Source organism: Colias eurytheme, chromosome 6 (genome assembly GCF_061535395.1).
Source record: "Colias eurytheme isolate Ceu_HAF_F1 chromosome 6, ilColEury1 Martin Lab GWU primary, whole genome shotgun sequence".
Classification (NCBI taxonomy): Eukaryota; Metazoa; Arthropoda; class Insecta; order Lepidoptera; family Pieridae; genus Colias; species Colias eurytheme.
In genome coordinates, this window is record NC_142985.1 from 2,983,089 (window position 1) to 3,000,672 (window position 17,584).

General features: G+C 33.9%; 1 protein-coding gene across 2 annotated transcripts in view; it reads right to left on the reverse strand.

The window, feature by feature from the left end:
• Nucleotides 1–2,521: 2,521 nt before the first annotated feature.
• ken (zinc finger and BTB domain-containing ken and barbie protein) overlaps nt 2,522–17,584 on the reverse strand; it is a 41,931-nt gene continuing 26,868 nt past the window's right edge. For both annotated transcript variants that reach the window (XM_090102528.1, XM_090102529.1), the window contains exons 2-5: nt 7,100–7,282; nt 6,753–6,873; nt 5,900–6,370; nt 2,522–5,765 (exon numbers count right to left, since the gene is read on the reverse strand). In XM_090102528.1, coding sequence (XP_089958654.1) covers nt 4,842–5,765; nt 5,900–6,370; nt 6,753–6,873; nt 7,100–7,282 — 1,699 coding nt within the window. In that variant the 3' untranslated portion in view covers nt 2,522–4,841. The remainder of the gene's footprint in view (nt 5,766–5,899; nt 6,371–6,752; nt 6,874–7,099; nt 7,283–17,584) is intronic.

The following is a 17,584-nucleotide window of genomic DNA, read 5'->3' on the forward strand; positions in this document are numbered from 1 at the left end:
ATACAAAGGGACATAGGGACAGAGAAAGCGACTTTGTTTTATACTATGTAGTGATCCATGGTACAATAAATTTGTTATACCAAAAATAGATTTTATGCTATAAAAATATACCTAGCAAAATATTATTCACAAAGAGCTTTAAAAACCTTTTGTTGGCAAACCTCTTAATTTTGAAATCTTGAGTTAATAAAACGCAAACATGACTGACTGAAATCTGAATCTATCAACGCACAACCAAAATTACTGGACCGGTCGGGCTAATGTAGTAATGTAGTATCAACTAAGAAAGGATTTCGATAAATTATATGTTAAATTATATGTGTTGTTATGGCACAAGGAACAGAAATAAAATTGAAATGCCAGTTTATCGTCTAGCTAAAGTTAAAAATTCATTTATGGGCCAAGGTATTGGACGACGCGGTTGGCGCAGTGGTAAAGTAATTACTGCCTACTGAGCCGACGGTCCCGGGTTCGATCCCCGGTCAGGGCAAATATTTGTGTGATGAACTCAATTATTTGTTCTTGGGTCTGGGTGTTATTATCTATGGTTTATATGTTATATGTATTTATTAAATATTATATTTATCGTCGCCTAGTACCCACAACACAAGCCTTAATTGAGCTTACTGTGGGACTAGGTCGATTTGTGTAATAATGTCCTATAATATTTATTTATTTATTTATTTATTTATAAGGTATACTTTTTTACAACAGAATTCCTCATAGTATCAAAGAGTTTAGTAGTGCTAAATTTAAAAATTATGTAAAAAACGTATTAGTTCAGAGAGCCTATTACAGCATTAAGGAATATATGGAAGATAAAAACCCATGGAGGGTTATCGCGTAAAAACCACAGGACAGTTCTCTGGCATATTATGATAATATACAGTTACATATTTTGTAAAATTAAATTGTAATACTGATATGATTTAAAAGAGCAACTATGGAGTTTCTTGCCGGTTCTTCTCCATAGATACTGCTTTCCGAATCGGTGGTAAATGTAAAAAATATGTATTGACGTTTCAAAAGTGCTTCTCCAAGAAGTCTAATTGAATAAATAAATGTTTGAGTTTATACATCCAAGCGGATAATCAAAGTTAGTAGGTCCATAGACCATAAGAATTTATTTTGGCCACGCGGGCGAAACTGCGGGCAACAGCAGCTGTTAGTTAGATACTAATTCATAAAAAATGTTGTGTATCTATATATGACCTATATGTATACATGCTATTTATTATATGTAAATAAATTTAATAAGACTATATACTAATAAGACTCTTCTTACTTTGTAACATGCTTTGTAAGTATATTCTGGCATCAAAATAATTTTTCTCTGCCTATATTTGAGTATAAATTTATAACGACTTAATTTAAATCTAATATCTAATATTCTAATATATATTATAAAGGCGAAAGTTTGTAAGGATGTATGGATGTATGGATGTATGGATGTTTGTTACTCTTTCACGTAAAAACTACTGAACCGATTACAATGAAATTTAGCACACATATAGAGGGTAACTTGGATTAACACATAGGATAGTTTTGATCCCGGAAATCCCACGGGAACGGGAACTATGCGGGTTTTCCTTTGCAAACGCGGGCGGAAATCTAGTTTATACTATATTAAATAATATCTACTAGACTTAGAGTATTAATAAACATCATTTAAATTAAGACTATTCCTGTTTATTTTAGACCCATATCAGAATATATTACGTTATTTAATTTGTGTCCAACAGTTCTATACAACCTACAGGTTGCTGAAAATACATATGTATTTTGACAATTCGATTTTTTGGAGATGTAGGTTTGCATGCTATTTTTATTTACGAACTAGCTTTACAACCGTGGCTTCGCCCGCTTTGTCTAAAACTAAAAGAAACTATCAAAATTCGGTGCGTACTTCTAAAGATCTAAGCATACCTACATAGGGAACGACAGACCCAAATTGCCCAATAATGACTTAGTTGCACCATAATATTACAGGGTATAGAGTAATTTAATATTGGTGGCTGGTGTAATTGAAAAGGAATTCTGTATAGTCTATAAGTCTATTTTAAATTTGCTATTTATATTCACATTTAATAGTTTTAATTTCTTTATGAAAACTTCGACGAACATTGCTGTCTTTGGCCTACTAATTAGAATTTAGAATGCTTATTGCAGGTGACAGCTGATGTAAACTAGATAATGCGATTTTAAGTTTTTTTTTAAGAAAATAATTGAAATTTCAGTTATTCTTCTTTTTGTAAGAATACTTATTGAGTCTAATTGAGTTCCAAATAGTTGAATAATTTTAAAGTATACAGCTTTAGCTCTAATCAGGAAAGTTTCATGAATTTTCAAATTTTCATGAACATGAATTTTTCTTCGTAACAAGCTCAAATTTCGCAAGCTCTTGCTCAGGCGCCATCTTGTATTATAAATTATAATAATCATTTATTGCGTCCACCCATCACTAGATGGCGCTCAAATAAAATAAGATAAATGGAAAGTGGAGGAGGAACAAAAAAGCGGGTTGTGTAACTAAAATATTCTCGTTATTTAATTTACTACGGTAAGAACACATTTTTACAGAATGTTAATGTACTAAACAATATCTACAAAAATTGTACACTATGTGAAAACTTAAAAATACGTTTTAATTTACAATTAACAGAAAAATCAATATTCAAGTTCAACAAGAATTAAGTTAAGACTTAAGCTTCTTTTTCAAGTATACTTACAATTAATTTTTATTTACATAAGTTGTCGGCGTCATTTCTGACAATTTAAAAAAGTTATTTTAAAATTAGTATTGTGTTTCATACATTAATCTCATCTAAATTACGTATATCATTATAAAAATACAATTTCGTTTGGTTTATTCACTTTAAAACCATTGACCGTTATAATACGAACAATGTATGAAGCACAAACTAAAAATGCGAATTGCATTGTTTCATGTACAGTAAGGCAAATTGGCATTACGCCGGAATATCACAACGTTTTACATAAATCTACAAAACCTTCGAGTTTAATATCATTCTTTTTGTTCGAGTTTACGTAACAGCGGCAGCGATTTGTTTTCTGGACGATATTGTCATGTAGTGTCTTATAACTAAATATATTTACAAATAAAGTATTTCGAAAATGGAAAACGCAATGGAAGACGGCGTTCTCGTTAAACTTACAATAGTAACAGATTATCACATACACGTTAATCTAATGATACCTCAATCACAATTCTTATGATTAAGTTGTTCCCAATTAAAAATAACCGTCAATACGACGTTAAAACAAAACACGAAAAATAAAACAAATAAAGTCAGGTATAACGATAGGTAACATCGAAGAAAAAATTAAAGCAATTCGACAAATTTGTCATTTAATCTACGCTTTGAACAACATGTTGGTAACTTTAGTTTAACATATAAATAGTTTCAATAAAATTGTTGAAGAATCTTCGAAAGAAACGGACGTTTGTAATAATAGCAATTATCGATGTTTTTCAAATGATTTAGATGATGAGTATTACAAAGAGTAACTAGAATAATCGAACGTATTGCTTTTAAAGTACATATGAGTCAGGTTTGGTTGAGAAGAGATAATTTAATAAGTATACGTAATAAGGCCTTCCGAAATAAATGAAGGTTTACAAGCAAATAAAACAAACACGGTTGTAACTAAGATACCATTTAAAAATAACTGGCCACAATAATAGAAGTACGTCTTAAAAGGTTTGAAGATTTAGAATAGCTTAAGATAAAGTATTAATAATGCCTGTTGTGATACATTAAGTCTAGAATAAATTTATCAAAAATAGAAAGATTAATTTTAATACAATAGCACGTAGTGGAATTACAGAAGTTGTAGAACATAGAAATAAGCTTACTATTACAGTCATGAGATTATTAAATTGGTACCTACATACGTTAACACATCAAATTCAATTCAGGTCCCTATAATTTTTCTTAATTGTACACCAAAACAACTTCCATGCTTTACAAATCTTTGGTGCTCATCCACACATCATAATCGGCACGAAATCTAGAATAGGCTGATTCAAATTTAACATACGAACACATTTTTATTCATATTACAATTAATAAGGTATGATAAAACTAATATTGAGATTTTTAGTGTCCTTGAAAAGCTGCGAATCGTTATGTCAGACATTTTTCTTGGAACAAAGATGAACAGTAAAATGTTTAAAGGTAGAATAAAATAGATAGGACAACTAGAAGAGTGTTGGTTGGGATAAAGAATTTTTAGTACAGCACCAAATATTTAAATACTTTTATTTAATATGCTAAGTTCCAATTATTCTGACTAGAAACATTGAACGTAAACCCTGTTTAAAACTATACGGTCTACAGTCAATGTTGTAGTTTCGTCACCTGCAGTTTCATGAAATGTGGTTTTAACTTAGGAGGTAGATCGTGTGACGTTCTCTTACGGATTTTAAGGCTTCGCAACTTTTCTTTGACAATTGCATCTATTTTCTATGCTTAAGGAATTAATGTGTCGGTGGCTTTTAAATAATATTTACGCTAATGAAATACAATTTTCAAATAAATACTATCTCGGAAGGTATTGGTCCCGAATTATAATTTTTAAACAAATTATAACAATTTGGACCCATTCGGCAAACATGATCCTTACATTACGACACATCCGCTTGACCTCTTCCCACGAATGTCTAACTATGAGTATCGCTCTGCGATATCACATAACTTAAAAATAATTTCTTACACTACCTACGTAACCTTTTTCACACATATCACAATTAAACTCTCAGATTGAGAGGAGTTTCAAAGTCCAACAGAACGCGTGAGGCCGCGTCACGAAGACGGGCGTCATTCGTGTAAATTTTTACTGAGTAGAAGGCTATTGTGCGGGCCTGAGAGGTGCCGAATAAGTTCCGGTAACGCTTCGAAAGTTAACTGACAGAAACAACAGTTGAATCGGCCCGGAGTGTTAGTTCTTCCGTCGTTTTCGCTCGATGATATCACGTTCCGATGAACCGAACAAAGATGTTTTAATAAATGAGCCTTTTGTTTAAACATGGCGACGCACAGCCGGCACGCAAACGGTTTTTCTCCAGTATGGACTCGGAGATGTGTTTTGAGATTCCATGACATACCAAACTGTTTTCCACAATATTCGCAGCGATATTCCCTAACCGGAGCCTGTTTACTTGATCCTTGTTCATGTTCTGTGGTCGGCGCTTCATCTCCCCCGATTTGAGGTTGACAAAGCCAGGGTCCCCACGATCCTGCACTAGGAGGTCTGTACTTTAGTACGTCATCATGCGCCGTTGCTGGTGGTGTAGCACTTCTTTCCGGGAGATAAGGAGGTGCTGAAGCGCTAAGTGGATGAAGAGCTCCGAGACGAGCGACTCCAGCAGCTACTCCCGGCCCCTGTGCGTATCGAAGGTGAGCCATCTCCTCTAAATAGCTTGGTGGAAACGATACAAACGGGGGATTTTGTGATGGTGAATTATGAAAACCGGGTCGTCGTTTTCGGTGTGGCGTGACAACGTAGTTCTCTGGTGACGTCTGTACAAGTGACATCAAATCTTGATCAGGGGGCTTAAGATGAGCATAATCTTCCAATTTAACAGTTCTTAAATCAAGTTCGGGAGGTTCCAAGTAATGTGATTTTCTTTTTGTCCTTTCGCTTCCTCTGCCTAATCGGTCATTTAATAGTTGTCTTCGATAACCAGGTTCAGGCGGAGGATTCTCTTGGCTTGATGAAGTTGACCGTCTTCGTTCAATGTTCTAGAAATAAAGAAAAATTGCGTTTAACAAAATGTTTTTATTCAGTATTGACAATAAAGATGAAACTGTGAAAATTCATATAGATGTACGGATTAACTTCTTATAAATAAAGAATAAGTCAAACGGAAATATACCTTTGCTGCGACTGTTTCAACATCCAAATCTTGTGAATCGTCGTGTTCGCTTCCAGTGTGTTCCGAGTTTCTTGCCAAAGATAGATTAACAGGATTAGATGAGCTCCGCCGGCGTGATGATACTCGACCACATTCTTTATTTTCGCCGTCAGCATCATCTTCTTCCCTTTCATCATTACTACTCGTGGACATGTTCTCTTTTTTTATACTTAACGATTCTGATTCACCTCTCTCTTTGTCTCTACTGAAACCAGCGCTAGGCGTAACTCTTTCGCTTTCAGAATGTGAAGAACCGGATGGTGCGTCATGTTTACTGCTTTCATTGCTATTGATGTCCGTTCTTTTTGCTTTTAATCTTTCGCATGACCTGTTTTTCTCCTCTGCTTGCTGTCGCTCCTTTGTGGATTTCCATACGTCTGATTTGATTTCCAGGAGTTCAAACAATTCTTGCATATCATCGATTTCTCCAGACTGCAAATAATGAAATTTATTAAATGCTTGATAAAAATAAACTCGTTAATAAATCTTATATATAAAAATGAATCGCAAAATGTGTTGGTAAGCGCATAACTCGAGAACGGCTGAACCGATTTCGATAAAAAAAATTTTATTATATTCCTTGAAGTACGAGGATGGTTCTTACGTAGAGAAAACGTAAATGTGTACCACGGGCGAAGCCGGGGCGGACTGCTAGTATTGGTATAATAATGGAATATTAATAGGCACATAACTTGAGTTGAGGACACTAATTGAGATACATCTTTTTTTCTATTGGACAGACTGATATTTGTTTTTTTTTCCTAATTATATATTTACCTATTTAAACAATTATCCATACTATACAAATACTCACCTCGATATATGCTTGGCCGCTGTACAAAAATACTAGAAGATGCCTCATTAAAGTACTGTTGATTCCAGACATGTGAATGGTTACTGGATTCTCTACTGATGGGGTATCATCGAGGATTTTTCTGAAACATAAAGAGAAATTGTTAACTTAAGCCTATTTAAATAAGCTATGTATTATTTGTATGATTCGATGCAAAACTATTGACTTTGCCTTTTTAGCTTTATTTGATAATTCTTGAACTTCGCTAACACCTTTAACTAAAGTTGGTTTCACAATGGATCAAACAACTCAAGCTTAGTAGCGCACATTAAAAAACAATTGAGATAGTTATAACACGATGAGCTTACCTAATAAGTGGGCTAGCGGCTGCCATCACAATGCGGTGGGCAGCGAGCGGCACGGCGTCGTCACACACCAGCACCAGGTCGGAGTACCTGGCGCCACGCCACGCCGCTCCCACCTCGTTCAAGATGCAGGCGTGGTGTTTGCCGTACGTCAGCGTCAGCAGACCCTCGCCCATCATTCCAGCACTGCAATAAAAACATTGTTCGTTACCAAACCGCACTAACGAAGCCCTCGTGAAAGGATCCAAGCGAAGGCTGTATTACGCACGTTTTTACTTCAGCAATAATGGAGAGATTTTTCCAGAGATACACGATATCCATTGTTTCGCCGTTTGCGTTCATTTACGGTACATGCATTTATTCATACGAAAATATAAAGGGCTCTAAATCGATAAACATCGCTCGTTGGTTTCGGTTTCACTTCGCAAATAACATTGTTTATCGGCGTGCCTGTTCCTCTTGGATTTAATTAGAATATGAGTAAAATTACAGTTTCGTGAGCAAAAGCATTGTTTAGCACGATACGCTGCAAATAAGTGAAATCATGCTGAAATGGAGGCACGTCATTACGTTTTCGGTTCATTAGGCCCGATCTATGTCAGACTGAAAACCGCCGATGTAAAGGAAGACAAGGTTGCAGCTAGTGAACTGTGAACCGATAAACGTTTCAATATCATCGCTAGCGGCAAATTTGTTTAACAGATTCGGTTTAATTAAATTTCGTGTGTATTCAATGGCTATTCAAATAGAATTTCTCAATCGGATGAAAGGTTAAAAGGTGAGATGAATTTAAACGATGTTAATGTCTCAGTTGTAGTGTCAGGTGTTAGAAAGCCTGTCGCAACGCAACCTTGGCCCGATAAAGTATCGCAACTTGCTATTACGATAACGCAAGATCATTTAAAAGACGATCAGTAAGAGCATTGTGTAGGCGTTTAGCAAGATTCAGAAGCATTGTTGCTGGCGTGGCTTTATTGTTATTTTCGTAGTCAAAAGTCACATATAATTGTGAAGTGAGACCGTATTCTGCACTGGGGAACGTTCCCGCACACGTTGATGATTCTAATCGCTCGCTCTTGTCACGATTTTGTAACAGTCTCTGTTTTACATATTGCATTAAATGAGAAATCTGAATTTAAGTATCGATGGTAATAAAGCTTTGTCGTTTTATTAATGTTTGCGAATAATTCAAGATATTGAATATCGTTGTCGTGTTTCATGACACAATAACTTTGAGGGCCTGGAATTAGTTTCTAATAAAGGTTTAATGGATTTATTATGAGTTTGCAATATTGTAGTTAAATGATACCTTGACATCGAGTTAGTTGACTGAATTTAATAGGGAAATTAAGCCTTTGTCCATGTGATATTAACAATAACTCACAGGTACTATCTATCATTTAATTGAATGTAGGTAAATTAAGTGTGTGTTTATCAAATGTTTCAATTAAATTCCTTTTTTTTATCAAAAACAAAATATATATTATAAAGCATAAGATTACACTATTCAGTTTTTTAATTCATTAAGAATGTATAAGGCGATAATTACGGGGGGGGCTGTTTACAAGCAACTAGGTACAATGAGTGAGCATGCAAATAAAAAAGTAATTAGCATTTAGATAATTAATTCTAATTAACGAGTATGCAAATGGGTGTATAAAAATGTCTAGAACAAAGAGGCAACATTTCCTTGAACGCGGAAGTCATGAAGTCATTCAAATTGTTAGAGATAAAAGGTTAGGTATCCTCTTTTTTATTGTAATAACGCAGGATGCTTCTATTTCTGTACAAGAACCGAGAATATCGTTATATGGACGCAAATATACATTTGCATAATACAGTAGAATACGAGGTGTAATATAAAAGTTTTATAATTTAAGTATATTAGAGAGACCAATCATAAACAGTCGTTTCAAAAAGTGTTTCAATTTACCCATGTAGTATATGAGCACATTTGAAAACGAACTGGTTTATTATGTAGTTCGCTCGTTTAAAACTTGACCATTAAATATGACCGTAAAAGTGACAACACAATTAATACTAACGTCTAAAATTAAGTTATATTAATTAATCTATGGTATTTAAATATAACATTATGTGGACCATAAAAATATTTACAATGTAACCCTGTAGCTGTCGTGATGCTTGTCTCCTTGATACACGAATGTGGGTCGATTAGGCTTTAATCTACACATTTATATAAGGACACGACTTTTAATATTTTGCTTTTGATGTGTATAACTCGAAGAATAAATTAACATACGATGATATTATTTAGTTGTTTCTTAAAATTGCTCGGCGATTAAGTCTGGGTTTTGTTGGTATATTTTTAGTTTTATTAAAGCTGCGAGTTTAATTATCATTAAAGTAATTAAGGACGCCGTGTTTTTAGTATAAAGTCTAATTAATGTTATGCGCATTTTCTTTCAAAAGTACTGAAAACTTGTTAGGGCGTCTTATGCAACGATGCATGTCAAACCTTTGCCTCGCCTCCCATTGTCCGTGTGAAGCCAAATGTAACTGTAGAAAACACGTTAGCACAAATACAGGGTTGAAATTTGCATTATGTCTAAATATTCGTACTAATTACTGTTTTTATTATTTTGAATACCAATCTACGTCAGTTAATTTTGACGATACGACGAAATAACTATTACTATTTTTGTAGTAAGGAAGTTATTGGTAATTGCCCATCCGCGAAGTGGGTGTAATGTGAGTATGTACGTAATTTGATACTAATTATCGAGCTGTCAAATATTAAGGCCCAGTTTCATCAAGCTCTGTTAGTTAGTTTAACACGCTGTTAACTCTTTTAACGGGACATCAATGTAAGGGAGTGTCCCACCATGACCTAATCGAGGATTAGTTTCCTTAACACGGCATTATATTTAACCCGTGGCATAGAGGCTCTTTAAATTTTTAACAAGCGATTAGAAAAAATGATTTGACGTTTTCTTGCTGTCAAGATGGACTCTACATACTATTTTATTTTTGAAAATGAAGATGTGTTGGATGATTTGTATAATTTGGATTATATAGTGCGACCGCGACGGCCCAGAATTTATAAAGACGTCGTCATTGTTTCGAAGAATATGATGATGTTGATTTTAGTACAAGATTTCGTTTATCAAAACAATCGGTTTTGGAAGTATTGCAATTAATTGAAGATAAACTCGAATAACCGTCGGATCTGTAAGTAAAACTATCTCGTGAGGTAATATTTATATTTATGTGCATAAAAGGTTCCTTCCTACATACTGTATTATTTTCAATTAAACCATAATAATCCTGTGAGTCATGTCAAATCTAGTATTGAATATTAATATAGGTACTTAAAATGTAAACTTCACCACTACTCAGGTAAGGCTCAGGCCTCCTCATGATTATGAAATGTACTTATCTTAATTTTAAATTCTGTTTTAGGAATCTATCAGTTTCACCTACAGACCAACTGCTTATTGTAGTGCAGTGCAGTGATGGCTCAGTGGTGAAAAACATTGTGAGGAAACCGACATATCATAAGATAGCGTGGTGGATAATGACCTGATCCCTTACCGTGTTTAAGTTTAAGTTAGCACTACCAATCCCATGTCCCAGCAGTGAGAAAGTATATGGGCTGACGATGATGATGATCCTAATTTAATTTAAATGTGACATTGTTATAGAAATATGTAATTTTTCATGTTACCTAAATAAATAAAACTTGTGTTTTTATAAAACATTTTTATTGTACCCTTAGATTGTACCTATCAACATCATTCAATAAATAGGTTATAACAACTAGATACTAGGTTATTACAAACAAGAATTTACTATCAATTTACTTTAAATGTATCTTGCTGCTTTGTCTTTATTTTTCTTGTTTTAATTGCTCTTCTAGTATGAGATCTCTCGCACTTTCCTTCGGACTCCGAATTTTTTTTCGTAATTTCAACCAGATCCAGTTTACCTTCGACCAAGTGAAATTGAACCGCGATTTTTCTTCAACATTATTGTATTTATTCAACTCAAAATAAAATTAAAATAACACAAGAAAAATCACAACAAAACAATCTCCAAATAACATCAAACATTTGTAACCATGGTAACGACCAAATCGTTTGACATATAAACCAGCAAACGTAAAAGTTTCTACATGATTATTAAATTGTATACTGTGTTAGAACATTTCAATTTAGTCGAATTACCAAACATGACAGTTATTATACAACTAGAACAAATAACCCCAACGTGCGAAACTATGGCATTGTCAACTATGACATTTTGTTTCGGGCGGCTTAAAATACGAATGAATGATTCGTGAGTCGCTCAGTTAATGGTCGATTTGATAATCGGCTGTTAGATTTCCTTCTTGGGACCTGTAGAGTTGACAACGATGTTAAAATACATGTTTAATTTGAAGCTCGATTAATAAATGTCTGATTTAGAAAATATTGGTGAAATTGGGTCTAACGCTTTAATTTTTATTGATTAATAATAACATTATTATCTTTTGAAACTTTGATATTGAATTTATTATAATGCCATCTGTGGGCGCATACGAGAATTACGAAACAGTAATGAAAACAATAATTTCTCCTCGTTGTGTGTTATCGCTTTTTAAGAACGCCCATAGATGGCGCTGACATAAAGTGAAAGTAAATGAATGGAGTTCGGTATGAGCGGCATTAAGTAATAGGCTTGTAAGTTTTATTCTCATGCAAGTAATTGTTGACCTTCGCTCCATTTGAATATACTTTTACTGGTACTTCAGTAAACAAAATTCAGGAAATGTATACATTCACTTTTTACACCTCTTACCTGTTAATTTAGTTACGAAGGTGATTTGGATATACGAAGTGATTTTAACGATAGTAAGGGCGAGATTTAACTGATTAAACTTGATTTGACGTTGATAAATTATTTTGCTGTATTTAATATTTAACAAAGCCATACCGAAACTAGATTTCGTAAGAATTAGGACACAATTTGTAGATAAAAGATACGAAATATTTCACAAGCTTGTTTTGAATATTCTTGTTTTTCATCTACATTCCCAAAACGATGGGAATATTTAGTTAGTGGCGTCTTTTTGTATGTACTTTCATTTAGCAGCGGAACTATACAAAAGTAGGTATTTATTAATACGTAAATTTTAATTTATTCTTCCAATTTCAAATTTAAAATACAAAGTACAAAATGTTCTTATATTATTAGTACAAGGATATTCATTATTTATAGATACTTATATAAAATAATAAATTTATAGAAAATATTTAGATTATTGCTAATAATAGTACCTCTAGTACCGTAAACCGAGAAAAGCGCAACCATGAATTGAAATCAAACCGCGGACATAGGCAATTGTTTTAAGTGAAACTCATAAAAAGAACAACTGAATATTGCTCATGTAAACAAGAGGTAATAAAAATATCTCAATCGTAAAGAATCAAGTGTAACTCAAGGTTGTATACACTAGTAACGTTACATAATAATTAAATACTGGACTAGAATGGTCATGCCACTATCTTGTTGTGTATATAAAGTTTAAACATGGTTTAAACTTATTATAAAGTTCAAACGTGGTTTAAACTTTTTATAAAGATTAAACGTGGTTTAAACCACGCTAAACTATGGTGAATGGCAGCGTCGATTAATTGTACCGATTGTCCTTCTGATCATTGGATGGATTATATTGAAAATTGTAAGAAAGTTGTAAAATTTAAAGTTATAAATAAATTCGACCTTAGGGAACAGGAAATTATTTTATATTTAATACTGGCGTCTGGTTGCGCTTTTATTACTTTTACTAGTTACGGTGTAATGAAAAATTGTATTAATTTCAACGTTCAATGATTTGAATAAATTTTCAAAGCTCTGCGCACAATTTCCATAAATAGCAAATAATATGACGATATTTGCTATAGTTCAAACTCGTCATAATTCAAGGAAAAAATTAGCATCCATTTTCACGTCCAAATAATTCATGTACGTATTTATAATAGGATGTTATGATCCTATTGACTATATCAAAAAACCCGATATTTTGCTTGTACGGTATGTGAATGAATTTGGCACAAACCTTACATGTAAGTATGGCAAAGCGATTGTTGTTTGTATGATAATACGAACGTGATTCAAACATTTAGTAGCTACATTTTCACACAGACAGCTAATTATACTTTAAAAAGGACAATTGATTTGAACGCACTGTAAGTATTCAACCTACTTAATGATACATTTTGAGGAAAACTTTTTACTTTTTTATAAGTTATCGCTACGCATAACTTTTCCCATAACTTTTTACACAACAGATGAGCATTTGTTTAATTACATGAATAAACGACTAATTGATTATTATCTACATATTTTTTATAATATTATAAAAAAAATCAAATCTATAACTATAGCCTAGCTTCTCTTCTTCTTAAAAACTCTAACAGTTAAAAAGAACATGTCACTCCGTGAAAACTATCCCATACAATTAGTAGATGACAATTAATAACTAGCGGAAACAATAAGCAAGGATAAACAGTTAAACTGTGGTTAAACGTTAGCATGTTTACGAAACCGCTCGGTTCGATTGCAAATTATGAAATACGAGCACTAAGCTAGTGGAGCGTAGGATTGGGAAAAATTTCCAACTTTCCCCTACGTTGCTAAATGTTGCCGTTTTACACCGACTTCCAAGATACCGGGGTCGGTATTCAACGATGTGTTTAGCAATCTTATTTTATAAACGTGAAAGTTTGTGAGCGACTTTGTTATTCTTTCACGGGAAAACTACTGAACTGATTTTCATAGTACTTAACAGTGATAAATAATGTAGATTATGTACCAGAATAACACATAAGGTAGCTAGGTATAGAAATTGCTTTTGCCCGGAGTTCAATCGCGATTGAAACCGCGCGGCGCGACCACATAATATTTTAATATGATGAACTAGCGGTCCGCCCCGGCTTCGCCCGTGGTACATGTTTACGTTTTCTCTACATAAGAACCATCCTCGTACTTCAAGGAATATAATAAAAAAAGAATTATCGAAATCAGTTCAGCCGTTCTCGACTTATGCGCTTACCAACACATTTTGCGATTCATTTTTATATATAAGAGAGATATGATGAAACTTTTACTTTGGTTATGTTTTCTTTAATGAAAGGCGAAGATTGGTTATAGTGACGTGTGGTATAAAATTATATAACATTAAACTATTTATTTATGTATGCTTTAAAGCCTTTTGAAAGGCAAGCTTAAGAAATTCTTTATAAAAGCAACATCATTAATTATTAATAAATTCAGTTTGTAATCGATATCGTTTAATTGTGTTTTGATTGTAATCATTGTCAAGTGTTTTTTTAATGAAGTGTATTTATTTATCAATATAGGTAATAGAGTTTTTATTTTCCCATAAATACCTAACGTTATTTTTCTAGCCTTCGTTACATTTTTTCTTCAAAAATGCTTGACAGTTGACACAAGCCCAATTACTGTTTTCTTTAAATAGACCCCCGTTTTTAATTAAAGCATCCGCGATTGAAATAGATTATAAACCATAAAGAAGAAGATATAATAGAAAACAGCGCGCCACTTGAAGTAATTATTGCAGACCTAGACTGGGACCTAGGACCACTTAAACGACGCATGCTAGATGCGAGGTCAATTGCATTACGCTTCTTGTAAAGTAACACGACATCATGGCAATGTCAGTACCTAATCGAAGACGAAAGCCAGTTGCCCAAGACACAATTATAAATGACCTACCGACGATTCGTCATTTGTCTTCATATAAAATTAGCCAACGAGCGCGGCGCAGGAGACAAATCGTTTACGTCAATTTATTGCCTTTTCTGCTTTATATGGATGGGCTTATACTTCATCGATCCCAGCAGATGGTGCAGGATAATCGACTGGTCATTTTAGAAGCTAAATTTAAACTTAGATGTTGTTGTTTGTCACAGGGTTTTTATAAGGATTCTAATGTAAACAATTTAATGATCCTACTTTTTAAGGACACGAGAAAAACATTGTTTTTTATCATTCAATTACATATTAGGACAATATGTAGATTCAAGGATACCCATAATTATACAATTATAAGAATATTCGTAAACATAGCATGGACAATGAAGAATAGAATGGACGATCCAGAATATTTTTCAATGTGAATACCGACTATTTAATGCAATAAAATTTAAAAATTTGTGGAAATGATGTTAATTAATGTATAATTCAAATGTCATTGTGATTTTTAGTGCGATTTTCATAAACAACAAATTATAAATTATTCATATTATTATGTCGATCGTTCCTCATGATTTATATCATCAACTTGTAAATTTATTTAAATGAGAAAAGGTGATACTGTGTGAAACACTGGGTTTCAACTTTCAGCTATTTGTGTGTCGACTATCGAGTGACTATCTGTCGAATCGCTTTATTGTTCGATTCGCAGAGCACAATGCCGTCGCCTGCGCAGTCATAAATCTGAAGGTAAGGAATGCAGAAAACAATTATATTGTCTATTATCCAGGTTAGATCTCAGCATGCATCGATGGGTTGCGATTGCAAACTAGACGCTGCCAAGCGATCCGTTCGGCCTCAATCACAGAAATCCCATGAGCCTTAACACGTCCGCGACATTTTCATGCTCCATTTATACAGCTGAAATGATCGGATAAATTGAATTGTCTATTACCATTCCGACCATCATTGTACGCTCGATGCAATCTGTGACAACAACAATATTTTACGCTCGACGGCCAAGTTATGAATGCCGAAAATAATTGCGGACAATCATGATGTAAACGAATAATATATCAATAAGGAAGGATTTCGAGGCGTGAGATCGGCCGCAACGATTCCGGCAACATTGCTTCAATGACGAACGGAGGTACTTAGCAACAGGCCGGACCCCTTCGAGCTTCTAACAGCGCAGAGTGACAGAAAACGATAGTGATGTAAGTCGATAGTTGTCAAACAGGAAATCGCGAGGCGCGCGTGGCCTGCGAGCGCCGTACACGCTCTGCGGCTGCGGCCTTCGGACGAAATGCTTAGAGCCAGTACGAACTGCTGTATCGCACCACATACAACCATTATGTAATCCCGGCTCCACAACAAATGCCACTTCATTCATAAGAGCCAGGGCCGATTCAGTTATCTGAGGTGCATCAGTGTTCGCATTCTAGATAACAGTGTTTTTATTATTTTCTACGCAGCAATTACTCAACATATTTCATTACGTACGCGACAAAGTTGAATTTTACATTCGGGAAGCGATAAGGTTATCGTCGATAATTTCTTTTACGTAGCAAAACAAGGAACTGTCTCAATTATGTAAATGAGAACAAGAGTTGCGTAAGATCAGTGTCATGATGATAATGTTTTTATTTTATTTAATGATGCTGCTAATTTATTTCTTATTTAATTATAAAAATAGCATTCATTCCTTCGTGCGTTTCCTTCAACAACACGGGTCGTGAAACAATTGCAATAGATATTTCTTTTAGATTAACAATCACGACACACGACATTGTTGTTTATGAATTCTTGTCAGATATGACGGAAGAATAATATGAGCCGGCATGGGCGTAGCCACGGTGGGGCAGGGTGGGGCGCTTGCCCCACCCTGGCTCTGGCCTGGAAGGTACCTAACCAAATCTAAAAAATTAAATTATCTAAGTACTGACTACAAAACTTAATATCCGTAAGAAAATTCACATTGGAAAGTTGACAGTCGACACAAAAAATGCGATCTAAACAAAAAACTTGCGCACGATTGACCCCATGCGTTAACAAACGTAATCCTTTTGTTTTTCGTTTGTGTATGTGAGTCACATTGCTATGTGCAATTATTAACCTCTAAATTTGCTGATTAACAAATTGTCATACGCCCAGCGCCTAAGCAGATCCAGGTGGAGCCACGCCACGCTCGCAATCTTAAAGAAAAGTTTTTGACCTATATCACAGAATACATAATAGTAGCTAAACGCCTATATCTTGGAAACTATACACTTTAAGGCAAAAGTAAATTTCGCTTTTATTTACCTATCCTGTAATTTTTTTTTGTAAAACTTACCGCTTACTTTTTATGGCTCATTTATTGAATCGGTTTATCGTTTTTAGCTCTTTAAAATATTGGATTAATCAATAAAATACATCTATCCATTTTTTCATTCTCTACAATTTTTGTTTGAAGCTTTTTTTTCTAATGCCTACAATTTTTCTGCAATGTTGGATTACCGGGCTTAAAATGGAGAATTTCAAGGTATGCAATATGCATACCATATTATAATGCTACAAATTCAACAAACTAATAAAAAATTATGTAGATACTGTAGTACATCAAAATTAATAGTTTATTTCCTCACCTGCAATAGTTATGGACTTTTTAAATATTTTATGTTATTGTATTTCATAAAACGAAATAATATTGACTACTTATTTTATTATTTTATATTCGGATGCAAGAATAAAATAAAAGTAAACGAATGGAGAATATTTAGAAAAAAA